Source organism: Pecten maximus, unplaced genomic scaffold, assembly GCF_902652985.1.
Source record: "Pecten maximus unplaced genomic scaffold, xPecMax1.1, whole genome shotgun sequence".
Lineage (NCBI taxonomy): Eukaryota > Metazoa > Mollusca > Bivalvia > Pectinida > Pectinidae > Pecten > Pecten maximus.
In genome coordinates, this window is record NW_022980347.1 from 41,284 (window position 1) to 67,747 (window position 26,464).

The window sequence follows — 26,464 nt, forward strand, 5'->3', positions numbered from 1 at the left end:
AAAAAAATCGCCCGGGATTCACCTATAGGGGACTAGGCATACTAGTGGTTTTCCATTAATGGGTTTTCTCGAGTATCACTTTTTTTGGTTTTTTTGATCATTAATCGGTAAAAATTTGGGAAATCGATTTCCGTGGGAATTTGCCCTATTTGGGTTTTTTTTAATGAAAATATATTCGCCAAATTTTCGAAAAACATCCAAAAATTTTAGCTTGAAATTTTCTAGGCCTCCAACAAGTCGCTTGCGGGAAAGGGTTTATGCTTGTTCAAAAAAAAATAAAGCGTCGCAAAAACCTGGAAAACAGGGGTTGTAATACTAGGAGGAAGGGCAAACGTCCCGATGACTAAGATTTTGCTTGTGAGAACATAAGCGACTAGCTATGGAAGCAACGTCAATGTATACGATCCTTCTTCCCGGTAAACGCACAGGGTCTATTTTATGGAAACATTTTGGTTTTTAATAAAAACAAGAAGCATTAGGTCTGTTAAGTACTGATACCTTAAATATGACAAAAACTATTTATAAAATGTGCAGAAAGTCGTATTCCTTCAATGGTAAGTCACAGTTCTACTTTTGTTTTCAAAGTATATTAGACTTTCGATAACGGATGGATTAAAGCATTTTACAGCCCGTGCAAAAATTTCCAATGAGCTAAATACTCCAATGAACAATCCTTTTGTTGTTGTTTTTTATGTGTTGGATAAAATTATTAAAAAAAACAATTTTGGTTCATTTTTATCTGTGTAATAAACAAATAAACACACAGGAAGATAGTATACATGTAGCTATATATAGGTATAACAGTTATTAGTTACTGAAATTGTTGTTGAAAGCATTCACAAAATATTGAGACATGAATACAAAATATACATTTGGAAATTAATCAATTTTAATCGATCATCGATCGGTTACACACAAGTGATGATCGATCACAAAAATTCAACCGATTCCCAACACTAGTGTTTGCGAGCGAAAGGTTTAAATATATTGGTATGGTATTTGAGGCAAAGATATTTGAAAATCCACTATTTTTCGTGTGTGCAGATGACATTTGGAAGAATATTTTGTAAATTGTGAATTCTGGTAACTCTGATATTGTCAAATAATTTTCTATTTAATGCCTTTTCTAATAAGTTGAAATGAACTTTCAGTCAAGATATTAAAAAAAAGCTACTGTACAAAATCAAGTTTAATGCAACATAATAATTGACAATATCTTAGCAGAAAATTGTAAGAACAGCTTTCTTGCATTTTACTTCTCTTCGGTGTATGCAAGCGAAAGATTTAAATATGTTGTATGCCATGTATGGTATTTGAAACAAAGATTTTGAAAATTTACTACATTAATTTTGTTTATTTACATTCATGCAAAAGAGGAAATGATTTAACCCTGTACAAAGGCACAGTCTCAATCAAGGGCATGTTACAGACTTTAATTTCAAGTTATAATAAGCATTTGAATATATATAATAAATTTTCAAAAATGAATTAATTGCAAAAAAAGTTGTTGATAATGTAAGGTGAAGCAAATAATTTGAATAGTTTGAACTGGCCTTTCAAATTGCAAAATGTCACACAGGCTGATGTTATTCAATATTTCATGCAGAAATCTATTTCAAATCTTGAAATTTTCACTTTTAATCAATTGATATGATGTAGGTCTACTGTAGTGTAGTGAGGAAGTTTCCAGCCCGCATTTTTAAATTTGATTTAAATAGTTCTACAAAATTAAATGAAATGTCAGTCATATTTAAGTCGTCTGCGTTCTACATATGCTTGTAATGATTTTTATAATGTACATCGATAATATTAATGCAAGACTTTCTCGTGCGAGTAGGTAGCAAGACAAACATGCCCGAGTAAGGCATCCCTTCACCGCGGGACTCTAGTAAGTCTATGTCAGAATATGATCGGTAAAATTAAAATTTATTTCATTTCTCCTTTCACAAGGTAACTCATATATCAGAGAAGTTGAAAAGTAGTAGTCTTGTGTGTGTGTTCGTTCACGAGATAGTGTCCGAGAGAACACGGTTCTGTGTACATTTGTCACCTGAATCTGGAGATTCCCGTTATTTTTAGACGTAAACAATCGCAGAGTCGAACCTAGCTAGTCACAAACAAATACACAGACTATCGAAATATCAATCAATTAAATTTGGAGACAAAGCAGGGCTATTACTACAGTAAATATCAAATAAACAGGAACTATTCTTCGTGCATATCTACCGTCGTCTGTTTACATCAACGTTAGGACCTAACAAACAAGTTTACTTACCGTCAGCGTTAGGCCTACGAGGCTTCGGGAATTTGCTTGACATTCTGAACGCTGGGTTGATTTTTCGCATGCATGTTTGTGAAAAGCGACATACAATGATCGTGACAAAGTATCTGTATCCTGGAGCATTGCCTCTGATATTGAAAAATAGCAATATATACTGGCAGTGACAGTAAAATACAACTGAACCCAGCTCATCGAGCAGTTCAATCAACAGGCAACTTACACAACAAACTTTCGTGACGAGTTCAGGATGGGCGTTAATTACGTCATCAAAACATGCGGTCGTCTGCTGTCAAAATACCCCTGTCGAGTGGAAAAATACTGAGAGGGTCGAAAAAATAGGCCATTTTCAAAACAATATTGTGACCGTTCTGATAAAGATATCGAAAAACTAAACAGACGGTTTTCTTCAGGAAACATTTATCTATTTACAAGTGCATTGTATATGTTTCTGGATTTTTTTTTCGAATTTTGAGGGCGGTTTTAACAGAACCTCTTAGTCAAAATGACGATTTTGGCGTGTTTGACCCAAAATATCTCCATAACTAGATTTTTCCCAGATATACCGAATATGTCAGGACGTAGATCACACCGAGTTTTACAAGTGTGGAAAGTGTCATCAAGAAGTTACGGACAGTTTTCTTTGCCCTCAAATCGCTGATATATGCTGCTAAATAGGCAGAAGTAGCCGTGTATACATTATTACGTTCCGTACGTAAGGAACGATAACTCTGTTATCTCCTCCTTACTGCACTTCATTCCATACAAGTTTTTTAAGAAATAAATTTTTAAATAAATTTAAAAATTTCTAAATAAATTCGAATAAATGTGGACCTAACACAGGTGTTGAATGGTGTGCATCTAACACTGGCGTTGACCGGGGGGGTTAAAAAAAACTTAAAAATACATTTTAAATCAATTAGAAAAAAAAAATTGAAATAAATCTGGATTTAACACTGTCGTTAACTGGTGTACATTTAACACTGGGGTTGACTGGTATACATTTAACACTACCGTTGACCGGTATACATTTAACACTACCGTTGACCGGTACACATTAAACACTACCGTTGACCGGTACACATTAAACATTACCGTTGGCCGGTATACATTTAACACGGCCGTTGACCGGTAAACATTTAACACTACCGTTGACTGGTATACATTTAACACTACCGTTGACCGGTACACATTAAACACTACCGTTGGCCGGTATACATTTAACACGGCCGTTGACCGGTATACATTTAACACTACCGTTGACTGGTATACATTTTACACTACCGTTGACCGGTATACATTTAACACCACCGTTGACCGGTAAGTGTTAAATGGACACCGGTCAACGACTGTGTTAAATGGACACTGGTCAACGCCTGTGTTAAACGTGTACCGGTCAACGGTGGTGTTAAATGTATACCGGTCAACGGTAGTGTTAAATGTATACCGGTCAACGGTAATGGTAAATGTATACCGGTCAACGGTGGTGTTAAATGAATACCGGTCAACGTTAGTGTTAAACGTGTACCGGTCAACGGTGGTGTTAAATGTATACCGGTCAACGGTAGTGTTAAATGTATACCGGTCAACGGTAATGGTAAATGTATACCGGTCAACGGTGGTGTTAAATGAATACCGGTCAACGTTAGTGTTAAACGTGTACCGGTCAACGGTGGTGTTAAATGTATACCGGTCAACGGTGGTGTTAAATGTATACCGGTCAACGTTATTGTTAAACGTGTACCGGTCAACGGTGGTGTTAAATGTATACCGGTCAACGGAAATGGTAAATGTATACCGGTCAACGTTAGTGTTAAACGTGTACCGGTCAACGGTGGTGTTAAATGTATACCGGTCAACGGTGGTGTTAAATGTATACCGGTCAACGTTAGTGTTAAACGTGTACCCGTCAACGGTGGTGTTAAATGTATACCGGTCAACGGTAGTGTTAAATGTATACCGGTCAACGGTAATGGTAAATGTATACCGGTCAACGGTGGTGTTAAATGAATACCGGTCAACGTTAGTGTTAAACGTGTACCGGTCAACGGTGGTGTTAAATGTATACCGGTCAACGGTAGTGTTAAATGTATACCGGTCAACGTTATTGTTAAACGTGTACCGGTCAACGGTGGTGTTAAATGTATACCGGTCAACGGTAATGGTAAATGTATACCGGTCAACGTTAGTGTTAAACGTGTACCGGTCAACGGTGGTGTTAAATGTATACCGGTCAACGGTGGTGTTAAATGTATACCGGTCAACGTTAGTGTTAAACGTGTACCGGTCAACGGTGGTGTTAAATGTATACCGGTCAACGGAAATGGTAAATGTATACCGGTCAACGTTAGTGTTAAACGTGTACCGGTCAACGGTGGTGTTAAATGTATACCGGTCAACGGTGGTGTTAAATGTATACCGGTCAATGTTATTGTTAAACGTGTACCGGTCAACGGTGGTGTTAAATGTATACCGGTCAACGGTAATGGTAAATGTATACCGGTCAACGTTAGTGTTAAACGTGTACCGGTCAACGGTGGTGTTAAATGTATACCGGTCAACGGTGGTGTTAAATGTATACCGGTCAACGTTAGTGTTAAACGTGTACCGGTCAACGGTGGTGTTAAATGTATACCGGTCAACGGAAATGGTAAATGTATACCGGTCAACGTTAGTGTTAAACGTGTACCGGTCAACGGTGGTGTTAAATGTATACCGGTCAACGGTGGTGTTAAATGTATACCGGTCAACGTTAGTGTTAAACGTGTACCCGTCAACGGTGGTGTTAAATGTATACCGGTCAACGGTTATGGTAAATGTATACCGGTCAACGGTGGTGTTAAATGTATACCGGTCAACGGTAATGGTAAATGTATACCGGTCAACGTTATTGTTAAACGTGTACCGGTCAACGGTGGTGTTAAATGTATACCGGTCAACGGTTATGGTAAATGTATACCGGTCAACGGTGGTGTTAAATGTATACCGGTCAACGGTAATGGTAAATGTATACCGGTCAACGGTAGTGTTAAATGTATACCGGTCAAAGATAGTGTTAAATGTATACCGGTCAACGGGGGTGTTAAATGTATACCCGTCAGCTCTAGTGTTAAATGTATACCCGTCAGCGCTAGTGTTAAATGTATATACCCGTCAGCGCTAGTGTTAAATGTATACCCGTCAGCGCTAGTGTTAAATGTATACTCGTTAGCGCTAGTGTTAAATGTATACCGGCCTCTAGTATGTATCTGTTTTCCCGAGTAAATACATGTAACACATGAAACGGGTACTTTATATATGATACGAGGATAAAGAGTAGTGTGTGGAGATTTAGAAGATCACAAATACACACTGTTACTGAAAATAGAATGACGTAGGATTCTGGTGTAAAAAGGCGGGAATTTCCCAGGCGGGGGTTCCCCAGTGCAGTGTAAAATGTCTGGCTTACTGTCTTTCGATTATACGTACCCGTGTGACCTAAGCGGAAACTGTTGCATCACGGACACGACAGGAAAAAGAACTTAATGTACCATATATGTAGAAACACGATTAATTATGTCTTTTGGATAGAGATGTTTGTGATAAATATGTAAAAAAAAAATTAAAAAAAATTGTAGAGAAATGTGTCTTTCGTATTTTCTCTGATATTGCAACATTTTAAGAAATACTGGCAGTGACAGTGAAAATACAAGCAGCTCACCGAGCGCTACAAGTTCAATAAGACAAGCGGAACAGACTTGATAACGTCACTCGTGACGTACGTCCGTAATAGACTCTCCGGAATGTGAGGTCGCGGTACATAGTACCCATGTTCAAAACCCTATTGTGGCCGTTCTGTGATAGATATAGAAAAACTAAAGATATCATTTTCTTCGAAATTATATGTACATGTGGTGTGTGAAGTTTCAGTATGTTGACATTATGCGTTAATTCTCAAGACCGAGTTGTGCAGAAACCAGCAGTCAAAGTGTCGATTTTGGCGTGTTTGTACCCAAAATATCTGTATGACTAAAACTTTTCCAGATATACGGGACATGCCAGGACATAGATCACACCGCGTTTTGCAAGTGTGGAAAATTTTATCAAAATGTAATGAGCCGTTGTTCAGTAAGCTCCGGCAAAGTAGTCAGAATTAGACGCATGTACATTACGGTCCGTCCCTCAATACACTACATTCCACACATACTTGCGACGTCACTCGTGACGTAACATCCGGAATAGACCCTCCTCTGGAATTTGTTCTAGAACATTCTAGAACATTCTATGAGACCTCGTGAAAATACGACCCTTTTTCAAAACCCTATTGTGGCGGTTCTATGAAAGATATAGAAAAAATAAAGATATTGTTTTCTTCAGAATTATTTCTACTTGTTATATTCAGAGTTTCAATTAGTCAGCTTTAAGATTGAAATCTCCAGGCTAAGTTAAACAGAAACCAGCAGTCAAAGTGTCGATTTTGGCGTGTTTGACCCAAAATATCTCCATAACTAGATTTTCCCCAGATATACCGGATATGTCAGCACCTAGATCCCGTCGAGTTTTACAAATGTGGAAAGTTTTATGACAATGTATGGTGCCGTTTTCAAGACGCCCAAATCGCGCATATATCCGGCAAAATAGGCAGAAGTAGCCGTGTATACATTACGTTCCGTAAGGAACGATAACAGAGTTATCGCCCCCTTACTACACTTCATTCCATACTAGAGGGTGACACCTGAAGGATGTCACAGATGGAATGAAGTGCAGTAAGGGGCGCTAACTCTGTTCCAGCAGTTTTCATCAAAACCGCTCACTATCAAAATTTCGACCAATAAGAAGACCTTGTGTTGTGGGCCGCCGTAGCCGATTGGTTAAGGGGCCCAGACACTTTATCACTAGCCCTTCATCTCTGGGTTGCGAGTTCGAAACACATATAGGGCAGATGCCTTTTTATGACTGTAGGTCGGTGATTTTTCTCTGGGTACTCCAGCTTTCCACCACCAACAAAACCAGGCACGTCCTTAAATGACCCATTCGGAACCCCTTAGGTTTTTTTTTTTCAAAATACACCTCGGACGTGAATGGTTATTTGAAGAAACGTTTTATTACGTGACAAATCATTTGGTAATGAAAATGGCGCCCACGCCACAAAAGGTTGTGTTTCAGCAAGACACGCTGAATTCTTGAATTCCATTTAATACATGTTGAAGTGTTCTTTTTTTTGTTTCGTCATTAAACTAATTGCATTATCAAATTTAGATAAAGCGATGTTAACACACGTTGAAAAGTCTATGGGCGCTGCCATGTTTGCTTATAATGTACTCAGTACAACAACTTAAAATAATGAAAGATATTTCAATAAACAAATTTTAAACATGTGGAATGTCCAATTTGAACCTTAGAACCAGTAACTTTATTTAAAATGATTAAAAGAAATGTTTTACCTAAATCATGCGCGAACTCAATTGCCAGTTATTTTGCTCCGTCATTATTACGCGAAACCGCATTTCTCCAGGATCTGGATAGATTACTGGACTACTAACGTTAGCGTCCGAGGGTAGGTATAGCCAATTCGAGGATGATCCGAATGTAAATGACCCTTCCTTTTTATATGACGTTAAAAACTTTATTTACATATTTCATTGAAATCAAACAATATGTAAATTCGAACCAATCAGAGGCTAGGAAATGACGACCTTTTCGGTAAAATGTTAATAAAATAATAAATTGAGGTTACAAGAGTAACCAGTGTCCCATGATGTACCTACATACCAAATTTAAATTTCATTGCAATCGGACAATAACTTAAATCTTCGAACATTAATACGTTCCGTTACTACACTTCATCCTTTATAATATTCTATCGTCAATTTATCGATCGGAATCCTGAGATATCATTACCACGATAATATTAAATAATTAACGAATTACGTTGCTAATGCTGCCATTCATTATAATATTAGAATTCATTAAAGTATTTATATTACTAAGTATAAAATACCGCTTGAGTATTAATACTAAAAATAAATTCCACAAGTGTACACAAAATCCTTAACATCACTTCTGGTTATAACATCATATATTGGGACCGAGTTCACAATTAGCTTCGCTATATGTTACATTGTAATATTAAAATTCATAATAAATTCCCAAAATTGCATTTACAACTTTCTATTTCACCTGGTCAAGACCAACATCTGAGAAACAAAATATAAAAGTTTCAACACAGCATGTTGGACATTATCAGGAGATATCTGTCAACAGCTGTCACCAAATACCGATTATATACATCCGGGTCTGGGGTAGAGGTCAAATCTACACCCAAAAGTGTGTTAAGGTAGACCGACCCTTCTGTGACGTCACAGACATGAGTCCGGCGATCCGGCGTCCGGCGATCCGGGCCCTTGATTATATTCACGAATAGTTACATCTGGTTTAATTTTCAAGTCAGCTGGGAGATAAATGTTTAGGCCTACAGCACGATGCGGTCAAGAGGTAAAGGGGTCAGTTTTGTAAAACTAAAAGACTAGGTAAGGCTTATGCTTTCAATGAAGTGAGAACATAAATTAAAGATGGTCCATTGAAAACAAGGACAGCGCCGATGTATCACATAATGTGCCAATGTGTGACGACCATATAACTTTAGTTACAATCTCGGCGGAGACAATTTATATCAAGTCAGGAAGAGGTTAGCACATCTCCAATTTATGGCAATGTAGAACAAGAGGACACTTCATGGCGCACGGGCCGACGCATAGTGGAGTTGGGGACTTTGGCCGATGCTCTAAAAGTACATGCACTTTGCGGCAACCAACAATTACTTCAGTATGTACTCCATCTGTCAGATTGTATATTGTTTGGGGAACGTTAGTTCGGCCTTGCGCACTTTACATGTGATATATTGTTATTCAGAATACGAGGTAGTCAACCATATTCCAACCGCGGCTAGACACAGATCAGAAAAAGGAGGAAACGCATGGGACGTAAACACAAAACTTGCAACATGCATTGATGGTATAAAAGATCTATATAACTCTCACGAAATTTACGTTGACATTCGACAATTTTTCAAAAACCTAAAACCCGTGAAATTGATGTAGATGTTAAGTGCCTTTTTACTCATATTCTGGATATATTATAAATATTGTATTTAATTAACTGTAGGCCTATAAAACACGTTTCTTGTGATCCGTCTAGGCTGGAGATTTCACTCCATGGGGAGCTCTCTACCAGGTTCGAGCAGTTTTATAAATAGATCACAACAAAAACGGATGACGGATTGACAAGCACAAATTCGGACCCTTTAAAGAGGCATGTCCGTTAATGAATTGTAACGAGTTGCATAAATTGCAAAAAATACATAAACAAAAACCATCAAAACGCCAACTCTGTTAATTTCTACATCACTACCATGTCAGCAAATTGCGGCGCCCAGGTGTAAAGCTCAAGAGCGTCTTCGTTGCCACAGGTGTAAAATACGGAAATGTTTAATTTTCCTATTTAACTATAACCAATCAATCCAATAAGACTTGATGATGTCAAAATATATAATTCCGATAAACTGTGAGATTTACAGTCATTTCGATCGCGGATTTTGCTGTATATGTTGCATAATTCGTGGATTGCGGCATAATTTGGTCATACCCGCCTACAATGAGGGCGAATTAGCAAAAAATGAGAGGTGTTTTTCCTGTCAGTTATCCTTGCAAGTTATAGCCAATTTATCATTTTGTTCCGTGGTCGGGTTATTTTCCTTGAAGGACATCATTATCACATCAAAAAAGAGAAAAAATATCCCAACCGTTCTTCCGATCCCGTCTTCGGCGTTCATTTTCTATCGAAATTATCGTTGTCCGGGTGTAAAATTCATCGATGCCCAGGTGTAAGCACCGGCGTCCGGTCAGTACGATTGAACCCGGTGAGTAAAGCCTGGGGTCGCGGTTCGATGACGGTGGAGGCACACTACTTGCTTTTCTGTTACATCGGTTGACCACTCCAAGTGCAAGCTATATGAAAATGAGAGGCTTCGTTGGGGATAAAACCTGGGTCAATGTGTGTTCGGGGCGAACACGTTTGAAAAGTGAGGAATAGTGACGCAGGTTTTAATTGTAAATAGGGTACATAGTGATTTCAGGTGGGGGAATTTCCATTAAGTCAGTCGGTAGAGCGACGGAGCAGTAAGCAGAGGGTCGCGGGTTTAACCCCTTGTGGCGGCACTAAATTCGCTTTCCTGTTATATATATGAAAATATTGTTGTATCGTCTGCCCTTTTACGTTGTTAGTAGCAAAGAAATATGGCAGTAGAATACTGATGCCATTATTAAGTGCACGATCATTTGGAATCCAACAATGCAAAGTAAAGACAATGAAATTCACATCAGGACAAACAATAAACAAGTCTGTCACTCAACTTGCCGTGTTCGAAAGTAAAGGTGGTCCGATGGCCAGAGGCTATAGAAAACCTGGTCGGTCTATGTAAAATTTCTCAGTGTTGGCCCCAATGGCTATGAAAAGTTTGAGTCCTGACATACATTACAATTCATGTAAACAACATTCCAATATTTTCTGACAAATGATGATATGAAATCCGAGCTTAAAATAGAGGTTTTTTTTAACCCATAATAGCGTGTTATTACTGGATGATGCAAGCGTTTGCGTGACAGTAATGCTACTTTTCAACAATATGTTTACAAAATGGGTCTGTGGGAAAATGACTTGGGCTATGGGATTTCAATTTTCTGTAGACATACTGTCTAAGGAATTTTCATATATACTTTCATGTATAGATGTTTAGATGTAATACATAGTTATGTTACAATGTGTTGTAGCATTTTTTTGTGTCATTCTTTTAAATTAAACCCCCCCCCCCCCCCCCCCCTAAAAAAAAGTCTAAAATCTGAAAATGTGGTAGTATATATGTAACAGGAGCGTACGTTAAACTGCACCCGACTCGCCCTTGTGGACCAACAACCCAGGTTCGATGGGTAACTTGTGTCTGTCGTATAGAGAGAAAACAAACGCCTTGAACTACAATTAACACTTTATTAACGATGACATAAACATTTACAACATGAAATTACATATAAACGGACAGCAGCATAGGCCTAGCTATATAATAAACATGCTAACCTAAAACCACCCCCATACCTGTACGACCTAACTAAACCCAACATCCCGACTAATACTTTCGTGTAAATTTGGCAGAGGACTCTATTTGTGTAAACTGAGGTAACATTTGTGAAAATGCGCATCATTTCTTTTTTGAATGTCCAATATATGCTACTGCTCGTGCTGAAATGTTCCAATATTTTAATGATTTAAATATACATGTAAATTTAAATTTGTTATTATATGGTAATGAAAACTTGGCTTTGGAAGTGAATAGTTATGTATTTGGATATGTGCAGTCTTTCATAAAGTCCAGCAGAAGATTTTGAATATATATACTTGTATCTCTTTATTATGTAAATGTACATTGTATGTTAAATTATCAATTTTTCCTCCTAAATGTTACATGATTTACTATATATTATACCTATGTCATTACTTGTAAATATTAACATGTTGAGTGGAGAAGGCTTCATAAGTTGTAATAACTTGTGCCTAATCCTATTGTTCTTGTTTAGACAATAAAATATGTTTAAAGTCAAGACTAGTACTACCCACCCAAGACCCTACATACCCTAACGTTACATTAGTACTAGCGAGAAAGACGTGACAGCACACAGGAAATTAATCCATCAGACTGCCCAGTATACGATACACCACCCTAAATTTATCCCACTTTTTAACAATACAAAACTATAAGGACCAATCACGACAGAGGATACACAGGCACGACAGACACTGACGAAAAAGCAAGCGACTACGAACAATGCACGACAAAAACATCGACCAGAGACAGCACACGTGAACAGAGGACTAGCAAAGGTCAAGGTGACACAGGTACACATAGTACAGACACGACATATAGGCATGACATATAGTTATCGTTAAGCTCAACCCTGTCAGCTTAACCTGTCAGTACATACACGATAACATCCCCCGCTACATATACATGTTACGGTGAGTGATTACTGTCATAGGCTGCGCTCTTCTAAGGCTTTGCCTTAATTCAAATTACATTATCGCATAGGTTGGAACGCTCGACACTCGAGCAACCTTGTTTAGCGCTGCAAATGAAGCTCATATTGTGCATATTCTGGCATTCTGTATCACCGATACGCTTCGTTTGACATGGCGTATTAGAAGAAAGCGTCTGAAGGACCGTTAGTGTAATGTTCTAATTTTCATCCGGAAAAGAGGAAAATATCCGGAAAATGTTAATTGCGTTTGGGAAATCAAACAAATAAAATTCTTTTAGAAAAAAAGAAAGCACCAGTAACATAGATTACAATATAATTTATGAAAGAAAATGGTAAAGATTTAACAAAAAAATTCATCAATCTCAGATTCCAAAATAACTGCTCTAATTTGGTAATTTGAGCCATACTTGAAGCAAAAGTTTTGGGGTACCAGCAAAGTAAACGGCCATAGTGTCAAAAGTAATATGGTGAGGTGTTATTTTTATTTTTTTCTCTTAAAGCATACATATGAAATTTTTAATTAAGCAAAAAAAAGGGGGTAATTTTTCTGTTCATTTTTTCAGGAAAAAAATAAACGTGTATTTTTTTAAATCAATTTTTCACTAAAAATAACAGGTTTTTCGTATAAAAATAGCCATATTTTGTTAACCACCCAAAGAATCTTCTCTTTTTTTGATAATTATGAATGATATTGCTCATACTGATGATATAAATAGGATATAAACTCCTTTTTATGCTTGAGGTGAATATTATCGGGGAAAGATAAAATCTACCAAAATCCTTAAAAATATGGTTCAGCTATTAATTAATACGTATCTTTATGTGGCCCTGGTAGTAAAACGAACGTGGTGACATATGTTTTTTATGTGCTTTCTGTGATAAGAGCATAATTAACATTGAAATAAAAATAAAATTAAGGAGATCTATCAGAGGAAACCCGAAGGGTCGGTCTACCTTAACAACTTGCGCAACACGACCGGCCAATCAGCTTGTGTTTCACCCTATCCAAGTCCCTTTGGAGAATGCGTTTCTCTGGTATATACCTGTTTTCCCGAGTAAATACATGTAACACATGAAACGGGTACTTTATATATGATACGAGGATAAAGAGTAGTATGTTGAGATTTAGAAGATCACAAATACACACTGTTACTGAAAATAGAATGACGTAGGTTTCTGGTGTAAAAAGGCGGGAATTCCCCAGGCGGGGGTTTCCCAGTGCAGTGTAAAATGTCTGGCTTACTGTCTTTCGATTATACGTACCCGTGTGACCTAAGCGGAAACTGTTGCATCACGGATACGACAGGAAAAAGAACTTAATGTACCATATATGAAGAAACAAGATTAATTATGTCTTTTAGATAGAGATGTTTGTGATAAATATGTAAAAAAAAATAATAAAAAAAAAAAAAAAAAAATTGTGGAGAAATGTGTCTTTCGTATTTTCTCCGATATCTCAACATTTTAAGAAATACTAGCAGTGACAGTGAAAATACCAGCAGCTCACCGAGCGCTACAAGTTCAATCAGACAATCGGAACAGACTTGATAACGTCACTCGTGACGTACGTCCGTGATAGACTCTCTGGAATGTGAGGTCGCGGTACATAGTACCCATGTTCAAAACCCTATTGTGGCCGTTCTGTGACAGATATAGAAAAACTAATGATACCAATTTCTCCGGAATGGTATGTACTTGTGATGTGTGAAGTTTCAGTATGTTGGCATTATGAGTTAATTCTCAAGACCGAGTTGTGCAGAAACCAGCAGTCAAAGTGTCCATTTTGGCGTGTTTGTACCCAAAATATCTCTATAACTAAAAATTTCCCAGATATACGGGACATGCCAGGACATAGATCACACCGCGTTTTGCAAGTGTGGAAAATTTTATCAAAATGTAATGAGCCGTTTTTCAGTAAGCTCCGGCAAAGTAGTCAGAATTAGCCGCATGTACATTACGTTCCGTCCCTCAATACACTACATTCCACACATACTTTTGACGTCACCCGTGACGTAACATCCGGAAAAGACCAACATTCCATGAGACCTGGCGAAAATACGACCCTTTGTCAAAACCCTATTGTGGCCGTTCTATGACAGATATCGAAAAACCAAAGATACTGTTTTTTTCAGAATTACTTCAACTTGCTATATTTGGAGGGTCATTTCGTCAGTGTTAAGATTGAACTCTCCAGACCGAGTTAAACATAAACCAACAGTCAAAGTGTCGATTTTGGCCACTTTGACCCAAAATATCTCCATAACTAGATTTTCCCCAGATATACGGGACATGCCAGGACATAGATCACGTCGAGTTTTACAAGTGAAGAAAGTTTTATCAAAATGTATCGAGCCGTTTTCAGTGCACCCAAAGCGCAGTAATGTGCGGCAAAGTAGGCAAAAGTAGCCGTGTCTACATTCCGTTCCGTAAGGAACGATAACTCTGTTATCGCCTCCTTACTGCACTTCATTCCATATAGAATCACCAGTGTTGGAGAGTTAAAAATAGTGTTCAATTCAGAAGTGAATATTGTACACACATGTATCCAGAAATATCTTATCAAGAATTATTTCTAATGAGACTAAATACTATATATGACTTTTATCTGTGCAGATTATCAGACGATACGATATCAGTATCTTACAAGAAATACGAGATAAAGACGGTTCGGCATTCAAGCTGCTGATGAATGAAATAAATGGGTGAGTAGTGTCTGATATCCAATTGGTATCAGATAAGTGGGAAAGTCGTCTTTGGCAGAACAATTGGTATCAGATAAGTGGGAAAGTAGTCTTTGGCAGAACAATTGGTATCAGATAAGTGGGAAAGTCGTCTTTGGCAGAACAGAACAAAAGTAAATATTCTCTAACAATATATATGATACTGATTTCTGCTGTACATGTGAATATATCCCATTTTTTGTGTTTCTCTCAGAATTACAAAACTAACCCTGATATTTATGTACGTGGTAACATATTGTGAATTATTCAATAAATCAGATATCAACTCGAATCGTCCCTGCAAAGTGCTGGCCTATTATTGCGTCATTTAAAGACACAGCGTATCCGACAAAGAGCTGTTATGATAGATTATAACAAGAATAGACCGTTGTATGTTCATGTACCATCCTTCAATGGTTTGAGCTTCCAATTTGATATGTTATATTTAAAGTGGATACATAATTAATTGAAAGGTTAATAAATTCTATTCTCTCGCCTCTATATTTTGCATGTAACTGTCTGTCTTATAAGCGATCTATACTGTATTTCTATACCATCAGTTTTAATTAGTTGGTGTTAATTAGATCTATACTGTATTTCTATACCGTGGGTGTCATTAGTTGGTGTTAATTAGATAGATGTTGTATTTCTATACCATGGGTGTCATTAGTTGGTGTTAATTAGATCTATGTTGTATTTCTATACCATCAGTTTTAATTAGTTGGTGTTAATTAGATCTATGTTGTATTTCTATACCGTGGGTGTCGTTAGTTGGTGTTAATTAGATAGATGTTGTATTTCTATACCATGGGTGTTAATTAGATCTATACTGTATTTCTATACCGTGGGTGTCGTTAGTTGGTGTTAATTAGATAGATGTTGTATTTCTATACCGTGGGTATCATTAGTTGGTGTTAATTAGATCTATGTTGTATTTCTATACCATGGGTGTTAATTAGATTTATGCTGTATTTCTATACCTTGGGTGTCGTTAGTTGGTGTTAATTAGATCTATGCTGTATTTCTATACCTTGGGTGTCGTTAGTTGGTGTTAATTAGATATATGCTGTATTTCTATACCGTGGGTGTCATTAGTTGGTGTTAATTAGATATATGTTGTATTTCTATACCATGGGTGTCATTAGTTGGTGTTAATTAGATATATGCTGTATTTCTATACCGTGGGTGTCATTAGTTGGTGTTAATTAGATCTATGCTGTATTTCTATACCGTGGGTGTCATTAGTTGGTGTTAATTAGATCTATACTGTATTTCTATACCGTGGGTGTCATTAGTTGGTGTTAATTAGATATATGCTGTATTTCTATACCGTGGGTGTCATTAGTTGGTGTTAATTAGATCTATGCTGTATTTCTATACCGTGGGTGTCATTAGTTGGTGTTAATTAGATCTATACTGTATTTCTATACCGTGGGTGTCATTAGTTGGTGTTAATTAGATATATGCTGTATTTCTATACCGTGGGTGTCATTAGTTGGTGTTAATTAGATCTATACTGTATTTCTATACCGTGGGTGTCATTAGTTGGTGTTAATTAGATCTATGCTGTATTTCTATACCGTGGGTGTCATCAGTTGGTGTTAATTAGATCTATGCTGTATTTCTATACCGTGGGTGTCGTTAGTTGGTGTTAATTAGATAGATGTTGTATTTCTATACCGTGGGTATCATTAGTTGGTGTTAATTAGATCTATGCTGTATTTCTATACCGTGGGTGTCATTAGTTGGTGTTAATTAGATAGATGTTGTATTTCTATACCATGGGTGTTAATTAGATCTATACTGTATTTCTATACCGTGGGTGTCGTTAGTTGGTGTTAATTAGATAGATGTTGTATTTCTATACCGTGGGTATCATTAGTTGGTGTTAATTAGATCTATGTTGTATTTCTATACCATGGGTGTTAATTAGATATATGCTGTATTTCTATACCTTGGGTGTCGTTAGTTGGTGTTAATTAGATCTATGCTGTATTTCTATACCTTGGGTGTCGTTAGTTGGTGTTAATTAGATATATGCTGTATTTCTATACCGTGGGTGTCATTAGTTGGTGCTAATTAGATATATGTTGTATTTCTATACCATGGGTGTCATTAGTTGGTGTTAATTAGATATATGCTGTATTTCTATACCGTGGGTGTCATTAGTTGGTGTTAATTAGATCTATGCTGTATTTCTATACCGTGGGTGTCATTAGTTGGTGTTAATTAGATCTATACTGTATTTCTATACCGTGGGTGTCATTAGTTGGTGTTAATTAGATATATGCTGTATTTCTATACCGTGGGTGTCATTAGTTGGTGTTAATTAGATCTATGCTGTATTTCTATACCGTGGGTGTCATTAGTTGGTGTTAATTAGATCTATACTGTATTTCTATACCGTGGGTGTCATTAGTTGGTGTTAATTAGATATATGCTGTATTTCTATACCGTGGGTGTCATTAGTTGGTGTTAATTAGATCTATACTGTATTTCTATACCGTGGGTGTCATTAGTTGGTGTTAATTAGATCTATGCTGTATTTCTATACCGTGGGTGTCATCAGTTGGTGTTAATTAGATCTATGCTGTATTTCTATACCTTGGGTGTCATTAGTTGGTGTTAATTAGATTTATGCTGTATTTCTATACCGTGGGTGTCGTTAGTTGGTGTTAATTAGATATATGTTGTATGTCTATACCGTGGGTGTCATTAGTTGGTGTTAATTAGATATATGTTGTATGTCTATACCGTGGGTGTCGTTAGTTGGTGTTAATTAGATCTATACTGTATTTCTATACCGTTGGTGACATTAGTTGGTGTTGATTACATCTATACTGTATTTCTATACCGTGGGTGTCGTTAGTTGGTGTTGATTACATCTATACTGTATTTCTATACCATGGGTATCGTTAGTTGGTGTTAATTAGATCTATGTTGTATTTCTATACCGTGGGCGTTAATTAGATATATGTTGTATTTCTATACCGTGGGTGTTAATTAGATCTATGTTGTATTTCTATACCGTGGGTGTTAATTAGATATATGTTGTATTTCTATACCGTGGGTGTTAATAAGATCTATGTTGTATTTCTATACCGTGGGCGTTAATTAGATATATGTTGTATTTCTATACCGTGGGTGTTAATTAGATATGTGTTGTATTTCTATACCGTGGGCGTTAATTAGATCTATGTTGTATTTCTATACCGTGGGTGTTAATTAGATATGTGTTGTATTTCTATACCGTGGGCGTTAATTAGATCTATGTTGTATTTCTATACCGTGGGTGTTAATTAGATATATGTTGTATTTCTATACCGTGGGTGTTAATTAGATCTATGTTGTATTTCTATACCGTGGGTGTTAATTAGATTTATGTTGTATTTCTATACCGTGGGTGTTAATTAGATCTATGTTGTATTTCTATACCGTGGGCGTTAATTAGATATATGTTGTATTTCTATACCGTGGGTGTTAATTAGATATGTGTTGTATTTCTATACCGTGGGTGTTAATTAGATCTATGTTGTATTTCTATACCGTGGGTGTTAATTAGATATGTGTTGTATTTCTATACCGTGGGCGTTAATTAGATCTATGTTGTATTTCTATACCGTGGGTGTTAATTAGATATATGTTGTATTTCTATACCGTGGGTGTTAATTAGATCTATGTTGTATTTCTATACCGTGGGTGTTAATTAGATATATGTTGTATTTCTATACCGTGGGTGTTAATTATATATATGTTGTATTTCTATACCGTTGGTGTTAATTAGATCTATGTTGTATTTCTATACCGTGGGCGTTAATTAGATATATGTTGTATTTCTATACCGTGGGTGTTAATTAGATATGTGTTGTATTTCTATACCGTGGGTGTTAATTAGATATATGTTGTATTTCTATACCGTGGGTGTTAATTAGATCTATACTGTATTTCTATACCTTGGGTGTCATTAGTTGGTGTTAATTAGATCTATGTTGTATTTCTATACCGTGGGTGTCATTAGTTGGTGTTAATTAGATATATGCTGTATTTCTATACCGTGGGTGTCGTTAGTTGGTGTTGATTAGATCTATTATGTATTTCTATACCATGGGTGTCATTAGTTGGTGTTAATTAGATATATGCTGTATTTCTATACCGTGGGTGTCGTTAGTTGGTGTTGATTAGATCTATGTTGTATTTCTATACCGTGGGTGTCATTAGTTGGTGTTAATTATATCTAAGCTGTATTCTATACCGTGGTTGTCTTTTGTTTGTGTTAATTAGATCTATACTGTATTTCTATACCGTGGGTGTCATTAGTTGGTGTTAATTAGATCTATACTGTATTTCTATACCGTGGTTGTCGTTTGTTTGTGTTAATCAGATGTATGCTTTATTTCTATATCATAGGTGCTAATCTATACTTGTGAAGAGCAGTGTTTACACTGTCGGCAGTGTAGGATATTTAGGGAAAATCACTGTTACAATATCTGTGGTGAACATATATGATTTTAGTAATTCTTATATCATTGTTTGCAATGGTATAATTGTCCGCGATTTATCTTGACTATGAAGTTAGAATCGAAATAATAAATGTCCCATTGTTTCCCTGCATGTACAACATTGAAATTGATAAATCTACCTATCTTATTTTTAGTAACACTGATGAATATGCTAGCGACTTGAGTCAACGTCTGGGGACAAGCCACATCAAGGAGGAGTACGCAGTGGTATACAGGTAGGCTACACTGACACTGTCCCAATATGTGTCTATGGAATAGGTGTTTTGGAAGGCTATACTCTGTATAATATAATAGTGTTAAATAGTGTAGTACATATTCATTAGTAAAGATGAGGATGTGACAAACAATTGTTACTACAGATATACTAACAATTTTTCACAATTTAGATTTTATATAAGACTTGGTTATAATAATTTCAACTACTGCATATGTGAGTAAATATTTTACATACGTTTTACCCAGGAAAGATACTGTCCGTCTAGACGACACATACCAGTACCCCGACCCAGACTACGATTATTTTGAGAGACCGCCGTTTTCTGTTAAGGTTCACCTGAAAACAGCCGATGGTATGACTAAAACACTTGATGCCTACAAGGAATGTGTATTTATAGATGAACATTGTAGTGTTCAAATGTTGATAGAAGTTATTCTCTGTTGTTGTAAATAATATTAATTACAAAGGAAAATCGATTCTACGTAAAGCATTATAAGTAATAAAATACCATTGACAATGAAACCATCAATAAATGTTTTCATACATGGAAGGTCAATACTTATGAATATCCATACTTTATATCCAATTCTACCTGGAAATGTAAATGGTTGATCAAAAATGACAATAAGGTCTTCATTTCTGAATAGATGTGCTATTACATGAACGAATAGGCATGCTATTTGTATATTGTTGAGCAATTAAATCCCAAAATGACAATATTTTTCGCCATTACTTCCTCCTGAATCACGTATATTTTACAATAGTTACGTTATGGCACTCTTCTGTCAATGTGTACTTTAAAACATTACATCGATAACAACCAAGTCGTTACTAATGTGATGTTCGGGGTTCTTTTTCATCGCACGTCATTCTATAATGTCGTATATTTCAGAATTAGACGAGATGGCAATAATTGCCATCCACACTAAGCCCACCGAGGCCGTCGAGGAGATTGATAAACTCGTCGATGTATCTAAGAATACAAGTGATTACTGGAATGGTTTAAAGGTGAGAGGTTCAGGGTTACATTTATGTGGCGCCGTTTTTTTCCATTTCCCCATTTAGTGATATCACTTAGAAGTTCGAATATGTGATATCAATTAAATAAAACCTTTAAGTTAAAATTGTATTTAAGTAATAACCCTTTCATGACTAAGTGATATCCCTTAGCGTCTAAATGATATCACTTAAGCCAACTTTTTAAAATGTGATATCATTAATTACTAAACGAGATTAAAGAGAAAAACGACGAACTATAGGCATTCGCTTCCGCGTCCTTATTACGACGACGAATATTAAGTCTTTGTATATTTAGTGGAACATCAATGTAACACATGATAAGGTTATCGAATATTACTTCATGATTACAGAATATTCTAATCGCCGGAGACTTAAACGCTGGCTGCAGTTATGTGACAACTAAGGAAATGAAGATCATTTCTCTCCGAAAGGACAAGCGATATAGCTGGCTTATTGGCGATGATGTCGATACTACGACTTCCGGTTCAGACTGTGCTTACGACAGGTAAGTGAAAGGTTATTAAACTAGGGATACGCTTCCTATGTTTAATACTCATGATAAATAAATCTTATACCTAGGTGAGCTTTCACTTGTGACCTTTATTATTATTACGTCACAATTAACTAATGACGTCATTTATATTTGATACCATTACATTGTATTATCATTATATTAAATGACACAAACTCTTGAGAATACTCTGCCATCGGTATCCCCGCCCAGAACATAGCTTTCTGACACTATGTGGCCTATCTTGAAAATTCACGGATATACAGACCAAAGGCGGCTCAGTTATTTATTCATTTGATGCTGAGGCATTATGATCTGGCTGGCGACAACACGAAATGTAGACAAAATATAGTGTTAACAGCATGAATTATGTAGGGCAACAGTAGTAATACAACCATTCAGACCTACTTTACGTGCTCTTCTGAACCTTGCATCGTCGAACGCAGACAACAATTGAAACCTTTTATAAGAATAACGTCATATGAAGAATAAAATGACAGCGGCGATGGTTGATAATGATAAATGCTTCCACATCTCTAAATATACCAATAATCTGCGCAGGTTAGTGATAAAAATTAGAACGAAACAATACAACCGCACTCACGTTACCTGTCATATAGGTAAGTCGTATACTCTTAATTATCTTTGTATTGGCAGTGACATAACTTAAGTCTATGATGTAAAAACGAAAACATCAGCACACAGCCTTTATAAACGCCATTGCAACAATATCGTTTTAAATTTCCAAATAAGTATCTGAACATATCAAAACAAAATATTCACTACGTTTCACAGAATATTTGTATATGATTCATTAAGTACCTGATTTAGAGCAGTATAAGTAAATGATAATTAATATCCGCATTACTAAATTTGTCTTATTTGTATCGTTGTCAGATTTGTGGCTTCTGGTGATCAATTGAAGGCTGCAATAGTTCCAGGAAGTGCACGTGAATTCAAGTTTGAGGAAGAATACAATTTATCGGAAAAACAGGTAGAATATGCGCTCTATATTAATCAAACGTTATAGTGATCAACCATTAAACAAAAGCAATTAATTTCATATTGAAAAGCAAGAGGTCCATTGGCCTTGCATCGATCAAGTCATTTTCGAAGTTGGTGACAAATATAACCTTCTTAGTAGACCAAACGAATTTTTTTCTCAATGCTAAATTTTACAACTTGAGCAATTAATTTGTTAAATATCCCAAACAACCCCTAATATTGTAGATGTTTAACGGTTAAAATGTTACAAATGGCAGCGAGACAAGGTTTTGTCTGAGCGCAGATTCATTCAAGACCTGTCAGCCATGATAATGCCATGTTATAGCTTATACATCATGACATTTTACATTATTTAATTATTCAGAAGAATCTGCTTAAAGCGCAGGCCCCTGTGAATTTTGGAGTCGATTTACATAATTGATTTACATAATCGATTACGCTTATTTGACATTTCTTCATCTTGGCATGTTAGGGTCATTTAAAAAAAACATTAAAGTTGAACATTGGATGTTAATGAAGGAACGTTATTTGAGACATTCGCCCCATTAGGTTTCTAGCCAAATGATACTATCTCATTATCAAAAATAAAACTTAGTAAGAGGAATACAAATGGAAACGGAGATTAATAGAATCTAACATGGGTCTGTTCCTTGGACAGTGGTATCTCAACCCGAGTGTAAGAGTTTGGCCAGTCAGCACGAGGCTTGCCGAGTGCTGGCCAGCCGAACTCTTACATGAGGGTTGAGATATCCTTGTTCGCGGAACAGACCCATGTTTGATTATTTTCTCACATACTTGCAACCAAATATAAGTTTTAATGAAAGTTTTTCACTGCGCCATCTTCAATGCTCCATGGAATGTGCATCAAAATTGATGACGGCTGTCTTTAACCCCCTGTACAAGATCGATTTATATTTTCCCTAGCAACCTCCGGATAACCATGTGAAGTATGTGACAAATGATGTTCCGTTATATCTAGTCACAGCTACTTTGTACTAGATAAACTTGAACACTTTAATTTTGTGAAGTCGAAACCAAAACTAAAATATTTGGTACAAACTCGCAATCATATACAGCAGAACGGCGTTATTCGAATACAAAATCACCAGACGCCTTCTTCCTAAGATGTAAATCTTGAACATGCGATAAGAGGCTTTCTGGATTACACGCAATTACTTTTGAATTAAAACAGCTGATATTCGATTATTTTTTCATTTATTTATCTTTTTTATTATTATTTTATAAATGGAGTCAGTTCCGAGTATTGATATAAAGGTTGGTATTCTAGATTCAAGATTGGGAATACGTTTTTGGATCTTTTAAATTAAAGTTTTTACAAGCCTTTCATGTTGTCCAGGAAGAAACTTACAATCTGAGTATTATCATATGTTCATTATCCACTCCGTAAACTCCGTAAGGTCATACGGAGTGGATAATGAATATCTTACTTTAATAAGATGGAGAAACTTAAGTCTTCGTCTATTTTATCTGCTCGAATTCTTCCATATTTACAGATGAAAGAAGTCAGTGATCATTATCCCATTGAACTTGAAATCAGAGGGAGAGGTAAGTGTTATCCATGTAAATCTTTTTGTGAGAGATTAGTGTTATTCGTGTAAATCTAGTAGGGAGAGGTAAGTGTGATCCATGTAAATTTATTTAGAAGAGGTAAGTGTTATCCATGTAAATCTAGATGGGTGAGGTAAGTGTGATCCATGTAAATCTAGTTGGGAGAGGTAAGTGTGATCCGTGTGAATCTATTAGGGAGAGATTAGTGTGATTCGTGTAAATCTATTAGGGAGAGGTAAGTGTTACACATGTAAAATTTCTTTGGGAGAGGTAAGTGTTATACATGTAAAATTTCTTTGGGAGAGGTAAGTGTTATACATGTAAAATTTCTTTGGGAGAGGTAAGTGTTATACATGTAAAAATTCTTTGGGAGAGGTAAGTGTTGTCCATGTAAATCTATTTGGGTGAGGTAAGTGTGATCCGTGTAAATCTAGTTGGGAGAGGTAAGTGTGATCCGTGTAAATCTAGTTGGGAGAGGTAAGTGTTATCCATGTAAATCTTCATAAAATTTCATTATAGATTAGCAATAATATTGTTCAGAGTAATTTACACGTTCAAATTGCTTAGTGTATGTAGTATACCGATATGATATTGCAATATACAGTGGAACTTCGTTAACTCGAAGTCGACGGGACCACGAAAAAACTTCGAGTTATCCGAGTGTTCGAATTAAGCGAGTTATCGTTTTTGGTGAAAAGTTTGGTCAATATTTGTCAACATTATATAATCATTATAACTTCGCTCTGTCGCTCATCAGTTTAGTGTGAAGAGTGGTCAATACATGTAAATATATATGTAATGTTTCGTTATGTCACTTGTAATTTGGTGTAGTTTTGCCGATATACAGTCACGATAAAGTTTCTTTCACTTATAGTCACTTCAATAACGATCTGATGTGCAAGTCATGTTTGCAAAAGGTAAACGATAAAACGGAATTCGACGAAATAACAAGTTATTAATGTCAAAACAAATAACCGTTTAAGTTTAACACAGATTGCATACAAAACGTAACAGAACCATTACCTTTTATTGGACATATATAAAATACTGTTTGATCGGCCTACTTACTTTTTATTGATAACCACGCCATTTCCATGTGTATTAGCACCGGAAGTTGGGCTGCGCATGTGCGTATAAAATGTTACTGTAACTGAGTTGGCGTTTTATCCGATTTAATAGACAGCACTGACCGTTACAGTTGTACCCTGAACACCTCGGCAGTAATTACGCTATTGTTTCAGCAGTTTAAAGATTTAATAGGCGCCGGTGACTGTGTCATTTCTACACCTGTAAAAACATCAGCCGGGTAGATCTACCGGTGTGTCAGAGATTAGTTCCGCTTGAGCGAACGGGTAGGGATGAGTTGTTGACTATCGTGTGTACTGATATCGGCGACCGCCTTGGGAAATTACCTGATGTAAGTAAAGCAGTACTTTTTATCACCAAGACTTGTTGTTATAAGATTCAACCGACAATTTCTTTTATTGATTTATGAAACACTTATAATAGCATGTAGGTTAGTAGTGCCGATATGTTCAGTATTACAAACGGAATTTAGCTCTTAAAAAATGTCGGCGTTTGCCACCGATCGACGAAAATTATACTTCGAGTTATTCGAACATTTCAAGTAGGATTTTTATTGTTGGGACCAAATTTTTACTTCGTATTATCCGAGTTCTTCGAGTTTTCCGAGTTTGAGTTTTCCGAGTTTTCTTTACTAAGATAAAGAGAGAATTCGGCCGGGACCGACGAGGTACTTCGAGTTAAGCGGGGTATTCGAGTTATCCGAGTTCGAGTTAACGAAGTTCCACTGTAGGTATATTACCCTCAGGAACATTCAGTCTGTCCACATTTCACTGAATAAAGCATTACTGGTTGTGCATTTTACCTTTTATGTACATCGAAAACAGCTTTATAGATTTATGCCAAACAAAATATATATCATCCCTTGTGTACTTCCCATGTCAATGTTGTAGTAATATATAGAGAGGGTATTGAATGGTTTACTGTTGAATATAGCATATATTTCACGACTATGAACGAATATTGATGTTTTTTGCGACTTCGAATCACGAGTGAACAAATATCTGTATATTCTATCATGCGAGAGAAATATACGGTTTAATTGCATTTTTGCCAATGAAATACAGAAATTCATCAAACTAATAAAACTTATATTTTCACTGCAGCGATGAGCAGTGAAAATGTAAGATTTTGCAGTGAAAAATATGTTTTTCGTTTTTGACTCATCAGAGCGAACCTTTGTATTCACCTCAGTGAAACTTACCGATCTTTCCAATCGAAGCGAAGATAAATAAATAGGTTATTTTGATGTATTTCTGAAAAATTCGGCTAGTGTTTTTACTAAATACTCACTTGACGTTAGCTTTTCAAGCACAGATTCTTCGATAACAGCAGAATATCCTTAAATTGCGTTGATCAATCCTTTCATAATGGCGCCGTCTATTCAATCTATTCAATTCATATATTTACATAACCTTTTTTTTTTTTAAATTTATCGAGAAAACGAGAAATTTTATTAAAAAGAAAAAAAAATGCA

General features: G+C 36.2%; 1 protein-coding gene across 1 annotated transcript in view; it reads left to right on the top strand.

The window, feature by feature from the left end:
- LOC117319487 (deoxyribonuclease-1-like) overlaps positions 1-23,901 on the top strand; it is a gene marked incomplete at its 3' end in the record, with an annotated part of 55,137 nt that extends 31,236 nt beyond the window's left edge. The window contains exons 2-8 of the mRNA XM_033874280.1: positions 14,956-15,044; positions 19,717-19,797; positions 20,045-20,151; positions 20,692-20,807; positions 21,170-21,324; positions 22,228-22,324; positions 23,850-23,901. Of these exons, the coding sequence (XP_033730171.1) occupies positions 14,956-15,044; positions 19,717-19,797; positions 20,045-20,151; positions 20,692-20,807; positions 21,170-21,324; positions 22,228-22,324; positions 23,850-23,901 (697 nt within the window). The remainder of the gene's footprint in view (positions 1-14,955; positions 15,045-19,716; positions 19,798-20,044; positions 20,152-20,691; positions 20,808-21,169; positions 21,325-22,227; positions 22,325-23,849) is intronic.
- Between the last annotated feature and the right edge of the window lie 2,563 nt (positions 23,902-26,464).